The sequence below is a fragment of the Chiloscyllium plagiosum genome, chromosome 29 (assembly GCF_004010195.1).
Source record: "Chiloscyllium plagiosum isolate BGI_BamShark_2017 chromosome 29, ASM401019v2, whole genome shotgun sequence".
NCBI classification, from domain to species: domain Eukaryota; kingdom Metazoa; phylum Chordata; class Chondrichthyes; order Orectolobiformes; family Hemiscylliidae; genus Chiloscyllium; species Chiloscyllium plagiosum.
In genome coordinates, this window is record NC_057738.1 from 32,389,147 (window position 1) to 32,399,091 (window position 9,945).

At 38.9% G+C, this 9,945-nt stretch overlaps 1 protein-coding gene across 6 annotated transcripts in view; it reads right to left on the minus strand.

Annotated features, from left to right (window-relative positions):
* Positions 1–9,945, minus strand: part of LOC122564494 (dnaJ homolog subfamily C member 13) — a 150,592-nt gene that overhangs the window by 27,768 nt on the left and 112,879 nt on the right. For all 6 annotated transcript variants that reach the window (XM_043719456.1, XM_043719454.1, XM_043719455.1 and 3 more), the window contains exons 45-49: positions 7,973–8,150; positions 6,780–6,871; positions 4,280–4,379; positions 2,398–2,472; positions 1,076–1,188 (exon numbers count right to left, since the gene is read on the minus strand). In XM_043719456.1, coding sequence (XP_043575391.1) covers positions 1,076–1,188; positions 2,398–2,472; positions 4,280–4,379; positions 6,780–6,871; positions 7,973–8,150 — 558 coding nt within the window. The remainder of the gene's footprint in view (positions 1–1,075; positions 1,189–2,397; positions 2,473–4,279; positions 4,380–6,779; positions 6,872–7,972; positions 8,151–9,945) is intronic.

Here is a 9,945-nt window from a genome sequence, read left to right on the forward strand (position 1 = left end):
AGTGGCACGTCATAGACAACAGCATTAAAACAATGACATTGAAACCCTACCAATTAAATGAGGTATCAAATCCCCAACACCATTTAGTGAAATAGTTCTTCCTTTTCCATATGGCATAGGAAAAGTTTGCTTGATGAGATCATGACTGATCTGGCAATCCTCAACTCCATTTTGTCTTTTCCTCATAACCTTGGAGTTTCTTACTGATTAAAAACCTATTTCTGCCTTGAATATACCAGCTAAGCAGAGAGGAGGTATGTGGATTTTCTATAGATACCAATCTTTAATAAACTAAAGCATAAAACTTTATTTACAAAGAAGAAACTTGGATCAGGGCTCCAGGGCAGGAAGAGTTAAATATAGGAGACCCTACATAAATTCTCTTCTGGAAATTCATTCCATCTCTGCCATTTCTCACCATTTGGTTACAAAGATTTTCCAAAATTAAAAAAAGGATTAACCAAACCCATACAGGAAAAGAAAAACCAGAAGACAGCGTTGGAGAAAGGGAACTCTTGCATCTCTTGAAGCTGATCATCAAACTCCAAAGTTCTTGCCTACTTTGAAATTGAACAAGTGACTCTTATCTATTGCTAGAAGGTTTTGGAAACTTCAGGACAAAAAATAACAAGATCTGGTTTGGGTTGATAGAGGGTGGAAACAATAGCAAGAACACACAAAATCCAACATTAATATAAAAAAAAACTTAAGGAAAACCAAACCTTCAAAGCTATACTGGGACGACTTGCAAGGATAATAAAAACCCTAGTTATATGATGCACCACCTCAAATATACAGCATTAGATGTTTTGTTACGTGAATATTTCCTACAACAATCCAATTTCAATGCTTTGTATGCCAACGATACTACTAGGAGTACCAAATTAAAAATAATTAGAAATACATTTTTGCTCTCAAACAGTTCAGACATGCTTGGTCACAGAAACATAGGAAATAGTTGAGTTGTAGGCTTTCTGTCATTGGACCCTGCTCTGCAATTCAATGCGATCATGCCTGATCATACTGGTCCAACTTCCATTTATAAAGCCAACTGTTGTTTTAAACAATGACACACCTTTGGTCCAACGAGTTTGTCTGTAATCATTTTGGCAAAGAGCTCTGCAGTCTGTGCTCGAACCTGAGGATGCGTTGAATTACAAAACATGTCTAGTAGATATATAAGGGAACCTGCACAGAAGCAGAACAATAAATAACTTCATTTGCTCTTCAAAAGTAACTCAAACAAAAAGACAAGGTTTCAAAATGGAAAAATACATTGAACTAGCAATTTAAGAAGCATGTTAATCCTCCAATTCAAGAATGATTTTTAAAGATGGGACTTTATTCAGGTTGAACAGAGGACTTCAATGAGCATTTACTTAGCCGGTCTGATCTGTATGTGACTCTAGATCCACAGCAATATGGTAAACTCTCAGCTACCCTCTGGACAGTTAGGAACAGGTAAGAAATGCTGGTCTAATCATCTTAAATGAATAAATAATCAGAAAAAGTTGACACAGAACAACTCACTGTTGAAGTCATGGTTATTGTATCATATTGTAAACTTTGAACTCATTAGGAATCTTTGTGCAAATGTTTGAAGCATACAATTAAGTGCAGAGTAAGCCCTCTGTTCTGCCTGAAGTTTAAAAAAAAAGTGCCCTTTAGATTCAGGAGACACTTCAGTGGCAATCCAACCACACTGCTCAAATTGAAAACAATTCATTCCAGAATAAAGTAGCGATAAAAATGGCACAACGCAATGCAAGACCATTTTCTAACAGTAAACACTGTGCTTAGTGTCAGGTTACTAAATACTGGTGATCTATAGTTTGCTAAATGTAAAACTTGTGTGAAGAGTAACGTGCTGGATGGAAACAGTATTACTTCATTAGCTCTTGACATTAATCCTGTTGAAAGTATCTGCTTATCCCAATTAATCACAAGAGACACTACAGCAGTGATTTCAGTAGTGAAATTTATTTCAAACCTCCATTCATTTCAGCAATTTGCCTGTCAGCTGCAATATGAAAGTTACCATTGCAAAATTAATGCACACACTTGCACCATATGAGACACACATATTCAGCTTACTGCAGAAAATTAGAAATGTATTTTTTTTCAAAATTTGACCCATGTTTCTAAATCAACCTCTTCATATTACACACATCTGGAGCAGGTGGGACTTGAACCCAGGCCTCCAGGTCCAGAGGTAAGAACACTATTACAGTACCACAAGAGGACCCAGAGAAATCTATTTTGGACTGACTACACAACTGAAAGCAGGTGGCTATTGGTTCTGCTCATTAAGTGCAATAAGATTGCACATTTATATCTTACAGTATAAACTAGTCGTGTCCAATATAGATGATACAAGTTAAAACACAATTGCTTTACCTTTTCCCATGGCTTCTTTTATGATCTTTGTATTTGACATCAAAGCATAAAGGGTTTCAAGGACAAGCTGTCGACCTAAGAAACAACAACAACACTGGGAGTTTCATACTTTAAATCATGCACTTGAAGATCTATACAGTAAAGGATACTTGTTAAAAAAACTGCAATTAGACTGGCAGTGTGTTCAGACTCCCTGACTGTGTGAATAATTGCATGCATTAGGAAACAAAGCTTAAAGCAATTCATTCCATTTTATTTTCCCTATGTTTCCTCCTTGTTCAATACCTTTTAAAATCCCCTTAATGTGCAATCTGTCAATTCTGAGGAGCCCAGATTCAAAGTGATTTGGCTATTCCCTCTGACATTGTTAACTGCTTTTGCCTCATTTGCCAGAATTAATATTCCATATACTATAGTTTTCACCTGATTTTTTCATTTGATATCATTGGTGTCTATTCCACGTCCTGTTAATCCACAGCTCTCAGGACTATTGTCATTCTGACAATATGTCCCTCTTCAAACATTCACAAATTTGGGCTATTACCTTTCAAGATGCAACGACTATCAAATTGGTGAACATAAGTTGGTTAGAGATACTAAGTGGGATTAAGTTGCGATAGGCTACAACAAAATGGAGCCAGAGATTCAAGTGGGAGAATGGACGAGACGGAACATGATACGGTAGTCAGAAGCGCAGAAAGGAATTGAGAAACAAAGAAAACATTTGGGAACCCTGTGCATTTAAGGGGGCCTGCTAAATGAGAGCTTGAGCTGGGTTATATTTGGAAAGGATTCAGCACATAGTTCAGTCAAGGAGAAGATAGCAGGAAATGGAGAGTGAACAGATGTAAGAGTACAGGCATTTTATGTCTGCAACATTTCACAATTTTTTGAATGTGCTGAACTGTCAGCTAATATTAGAAGTGGATAAAGACTGAAAGAAATAGAAAAGGAGGATAAAGATCTGGAATAAGGGAGTTGGTTTTAGAATTTAAGTATAGAATTTAAACAAAAAGAAAAACACTTGCTTTAAAGCTCAAGGTTGTATTTGCTGAAGTAACTAGCAAGATTAATGGCCACTGGTTGATTTACCAATCAAGGTGGACTGCACCATTAGAATCCTCCCATATTCCCTTACAGCAGATACCTAAAGTTATCTTTGGCATTTTGCTACTTGACTTTAATTTGCCATTCCCCTCAACTTTCTCTTGGAGACATTTTTAGCTGCAGCAAATGCCATGGGGTCAAAAAGCAAAATATGGCAGTCGCTGGCAGTCAGAAATAAACAAAATGCTGAAAATGTCTGGCACGTCAGATAGTATCTACGGAAAGATAGAAGACAAATAGTGCTTCGAGTCTCAAAGATTTTGTAAGAACCTCGTTCTATGACATAACACCCAAATTGCTGATGCTGCCTTCTTCTGCCAGCTAACATTACTTGACCCAAAAGAGTTTTCAGCATTTCCTGTTACTTGCAATTACAAACAGCTGGTGACTTTGTGATGTGATCAATGAATGAGTGAGTGCAGGCAGGCTAATTAACAAAACATGAAAATGAAATCAGATTCTGTCTTCAACCAACACTTTTTCTAGCTGTAGGTTGAAGCAAGATCTCTGGGCGATTTTCCACCTTCCAGGCCTAGTGGCACACTCTCCACTAAAAAGCCAACAGGCAATTCAGAGGTTAAACCTAGTTCTTACCTGGATTTGGTGGCTCCAATTATAAACTGTACTTACCAATTGATCTATCAGGTGAACTGAGTGCTTTTTAAATATTTGCCAGTTCTAGTTTAAAAACTTTATATAGTCTTTTGCTTTAGCAAGGCACTCAAGATTAAATCAAAATGTAAAGTTCATTGCTGACCAATGAAGAGGTACTTACTGGATGGCAATGAATGCAGCAGAACTAGGAGATTAGAAAGGACCAGTGATTCAGCAATATTATTTACACATTCTTGGTTTGCTGTCACTATGTTCACTACCTGTGGCACAATAGTAAAACATTCAGAAACATTTCTCATACTCCTGGCAAGCACATTCGACAACGTAAAAGCATTTCTCATCACATACTGTCGATAAAACAAATCTTAAAGTTGCAACATTAAAATGCACTTTTGTTTCCAGAATTGAATATTGGATAAACTTCTGTAAATACAGTAAACTTTTCAAATAAAGAGGGTTTTTCACCAAACTTCAAGTCAGATCAGTTTAATTCACAAGTAACCCATCCTAATGGACTCATTTATACATTAATCACATTTATTGTAGCAGGAAAGCCATCACCCAAATTGAACAAATACTTTTAAAAATCAATCCTTCCAGATTAGATTTGCCACTGAAAAATGTTGCACTAGGAAATTACTTTTGACCAAAGCAAAAATCACTTTGCAACGCATGTTAAAAAACACTAGGTTAAAAGCAATTCTGCTAGGACTGAAGCTAGCATTTCTGCTACAGCACATATAACCTTCAAACTTTAGCCCTAAACAAAATACAGCCCTCTACACGTCACACTGCAGCGTTAGTACATGCCACTGACCAATCCTATTGAGAGAATCTGTGTCCCATTGACATTACCACTGCTTACATCTCCCAATATTAACATCACAGGGTTACTGCTGACCAGAAACTGAGCTTGGACCAATGACACAAATACTATTAAAATTAAGTCAGAGGTTGGAAATACTACAGCAAGCATTACAGCTTCTGACTGTTCAAAGCCTGCCAATACTGTCCACTTTAGTAGGTAGGTACGACTAACCAGCAGCTCAACACTAGCCAAGACAAAGCAGTTCACTTGATCAGCAAACAATCCACCAATTTAATTATTCACTCTCGCCAACACTGACAGTGGCAGCACTATATCAACTAGTTCCCTTCGCTGACACTCAACAGCATGGGTATCAGCAGCATTATCTCAAATAAGTTGAAAATAAGTGATAAAAGCAGAGTAAATCTTAAAAACTAAAAAAAAAGTGAAAAAGTTCTTTTTAAAATTGGTTTTATATTGCACATGGACGCTTTAAAAGAATCATAGATGAGCATACAGTAAGAATTTAATCAGATGCTTAGTGCCAGCAGGCATTTTTATAGTACCTACAGGACACACTGCAGCAATTCAGCAGTGTTTTCTTCAACAGGACTTTCCAAAACCATTACCTCTACCACCACCACCCCAGTAAATCAAAGACCTTGGGGGCGGCTCAGTGGTTGGCACTGGTGCCTCACAGCATCAGGGACCGGGATTTTATTCCAGCCTCAGGCGACTGTGTGGAGTTTGCATGTTCTCCCCATGTCTGCGTGGGTTTCCTCTGGGTGCTCCAGTTTCCTCCCACAGTCCAAAGATGGGCAGGTCAGGTGAATTGGCCATGCTAAATGGCCCATAGTGTTAGATGCATTAGTCAGAGGGTAATGGGTCTGGGTGGGTTACTCTTCGGAGGATCGGTATGGACTTGTTGGGCAAAATGGCCTGTTTCCACACTGTAGAGTATCTAACCTAATCCCTATGAGAACACCATAGCCTCCAGGCCATCCTGACTTGTAACTGTAATTCCTGTTCCTTCACTGTTCAAGGATTTTTTAAAAAATTCAACTTCTCTTCCCAACTGTGCTGTGTTTGTACCTGCAACAGATGATGAACTGAAGCAGTTCAAGGCAATTGATGATGAGCAACCACCAATGGCTCAGCTTTGTACCCTTGAAAGAAGAAAAATTGTATTACTGCTACCTGGACACAGAGGAAATTATTTCTAAGGGAAAGAGGCAGCAACCACCCATATTCTCTCCAGAGAAATAAGCCTTATGTTAGATAGCGAGGTAAGACTGTCTCCTCAAGGAGACATAGCTGTTTATTTCAGTGTCTTCCTCTAGATTCAGAGCCTCATTTTCTAAGATGCTACAGTTAGAGAGGCTCAATTTATTAATATTATCACAAGTAATTGAGGTTACACAATAAAAACTGAATTCGACAGAAGCACATCGACTAGCGAGGACGACTACTTCAAACAGCAGAAAACACAGTTACCTCCAGTATGGAGAGAGAGTTCAGTTACAGGTTTTGTTCTGCAAAGTGCCATGGGATGTTTTTGAACATTGTGTAAATGCAACATTTAACCCAGCTCAATTGCAAACAGCTCTAGATGCATCCTCACTCAAACCAGATTGTTTCAAACTCTGAAAGCTGATTTGCTACCACTCTGCTACTCCAAAATGGCAGCAAAGGGATAGAGATTCTCCACTACTTCTTGTGAACAGTTCAGTGCAACACAGGATACCCTACAGTCAGAATGCTCAACCATTTCACAGTGCAGGTGGTGTGTAGCCATCCAAAAGCAACCTTGAACTGAGAAGCCAACTTAGCACCAAAATAATCCATTGCTTACCTCCAAGGCAAGTTGCTGAACCTGACCAGCTCCATGCACTCTTAGGAGAGAAAATATCAGTTTAAAATGCCCAATGCATTCAGTCTCAGCACCTGCAATAAAATTCAAAATGAAAACTAGCAGATGCAATATGGACCAACCACAAAAATCAATGAGTAGGCATAGAAGAACCTGACATAAAAGAACTGAAGCATTTTTCTTCACAATACAACTTAGCTTCACAAAGTGAGTGGTCCAAAACTGGAAAACCATCTGGGGGAAAATACTTCAGGCAGACCAAAGATATGCCTCCTCCACGTACCATATACAGAAGGAGACTAGTCTTAAAGCATTTGAGCACAGAGGCAAAAATAGATTCCAAGATGCAAACTGCAGAAAGGCATTATGTGGACATTATGCTGCAGACAAGGGTGGTGGAATGTGTTGTAGGTAATCGAATTATATCATCCAAACCACCACACAAACCAAAGTGCTCTAACTTGTAATTTCAAAGAACTGATAGATTTGAGATGTTTGCCAAGATACAGTTTGATTTTTGAATGAAATGCCTCTAAAACTAAGCAATATAGTGCAGTCACGATGAAGAATTACATACAATGAGCTTGATGCAATCCAATTTAGTAATAGCTTGCTGCTTCTTACTCTCAAATGTTGCATATTCCAAACACCATTAGTTTTCCAATTTAAAAAAGAAAGCCTCAATGAAAACCAGAACACAGCAACAGGATTGGCTAACCTTCTTCAAAATTTAAATCACACAACACCAGATTTTTAACTTCGTACACTCCAGTCCAACACCGGCATCTCCAAATCATGACTTCTTCAAAAGCGTTGTGTTAAGCAGCCTATGAGCTGCTCAGAAAGAGACAGCTAACCATGTCGAATCTTTTCTCGTATGTTTAAGGTCCCGTCCATTACTTATAAAATGCAAGAGCTTGTATGATAGGCATGATAAGACCCCAGAAGCTATTGCCAGTTAACCTGATGACGATATTGTTTGAAGTAGTGTTGGCCACAAAGAACTCTTCACATTTCTTTGTTAAGTCCCATGGGATGTTTTACACTTACTTGTGCAAACAAATCAAACTTCCATTTAACACCACATCCAAAGAATAGCGTCCCAAATAATACAGCCGTCTCACAGCTGCTAAACTAGAGTGTGAGCTTAGAATACATTCTCAAGTTGCACCAACCTGGATTGTTTTTGATGACGTTACGCAATGCCTCTAGAGCCATTTCAGCTCGCCTTAACCTGTCTTCATGCTGATCAGATTCCACTTTCCCAGTTTGGGTGATAGCCATCAGCGTGTGCAGATATTGTGCTTGCGATCCTATGTAATCAAGCAGGCTTGCTGTAAAAGCTTTTGGAAGCTAGGAAAGGAAAAGCAAGTTGAAACTGTAATAGTTGCCATGAAAGGAAATATTAATGCAAGTGGCTTTAAGTTCCAATGTTAACTTCTGCACTGCAATTTTAATCCTACTTCTGAGTAGAAGAGAGTTCAGTAAAATGAACATTTCGAAACTTTAAAACTCTTAACTTTGAACGAAAATGATCCTGTTGAACCGATTCTTTAATCCAACGTAGAGCCATAGTTGGCAGAAGATAAGCATAACTTAAAAAAAGCTCTACTCAGCTCTTAACTGGTATAAACAATGTTTGAACATTGAAACAATGCAGAACAAAGTCACAAGGATGATCCAAAATGTAAATGAGTAAACAATAAACCTTTTGCAGTTTTGCAAGCATACCTGACAATAATCGGATACAAGATTGAAATTGTGAGAAGGAAGTGGAAAATTAATTATGCATATAACATTAATAGAAGGGAACAGCGATGGAAGTTAATACAAGGACAGTTTGTAAAAACAGAAGAAAGTTTTCGGAAACACTACAGCATCTGTGAAGGGAGAAGCGACGTTAACTTTTAAAGTTGATGACAATTCATAACAGGGAAGAGTTAAATATCCAATAGGTTTTGAGTAAGGGTTTGGTGGGACAGGTTAAAAAAGGAATGTGATAAGGTCAAGGACAGAACAGGCTGAAGGGTTAGTCTCGCACAGAACTCCCTGGCATCAGGCACCAAGTGAACTGCTTTGTCCTGGATGATGTCAAGCTTCTGGAGTGTTATTGGAGCAGTATTTATTCAAGTAGGGAATATTCCATCACATGTGAATTGCACCTTAGAGATGATGGACCAGTAATAGACAGAAGAGTTGGTTACTTCATGTTGGATTCCGAGCCTTGAACTTCTCTTAGAGCCAAAAGATGTACAGCACAGAAACAGACTCTTTGGTCCAACTTGCTCATGCCAACCAGATATCCTAAATTACTCAAGTCCCATTTTCCAACATTTGGCCCTTGTCCCTCTAAACCATTCCTATACCTATACCCATCCAGATGCATTTTAAAATGTTGTAATTGTACCAGCTTCTACCAGTTCCTCTGGCAGCTCATTTCATATACATACTACCTTCTGCATGAAAAAGATGCCCCTTAGGTCTCTTAAATTTCCTCTCCCCTAAACCTATTCAGTTAATTGTGGGCTCCTCCACGCCAGCAAAAAGACTTCTCTATTTATCCTATCCATAGAACATTACAGCACAGAACAGGCCCTTCGGCCCACGATGTTGTGCCGAACATTTGTCCTAGCTTAAGCACCCATCCATGTACCTATCCAATTGCCGCTTAAAGGTCACCAAAGATTCTGACTCTACCACTACCACAGGCAGCGCATTCCATGCCCCCACCACTCTCTGGGTAAAGAACCCACCCCTGACATCTCCCCTATACCTTCCACCCTTCACCTTAAATTTATGTCCCCTTGTAACACTCTGTTGTACCCATGGAAAAAAAGTTTCTGACTGTCTACTCTATCTATTCCTCTGATCATCTTAAAAACCTCTATCAAGTCACCCCTCATCCTTCGCCGTTCCAACGAGAAAAAGTCTAGCACTCTCAACCTATCCTCGTACGACCTATTCTCCATTCCAGGCAACATCCTGGTAAATCTTCTCTGCACCCTCTCCAAAGCTTCCACATCTTTCCTAAAGTGAGGCGACCAGAACTGCACACAGTACTCCAAATGTGGCCTAACCAAAGTCCTGCACAGTTGCAACATCACTTCACGACTCTTGAATTCAATCCCTCTGCGAATGAACGCTAATA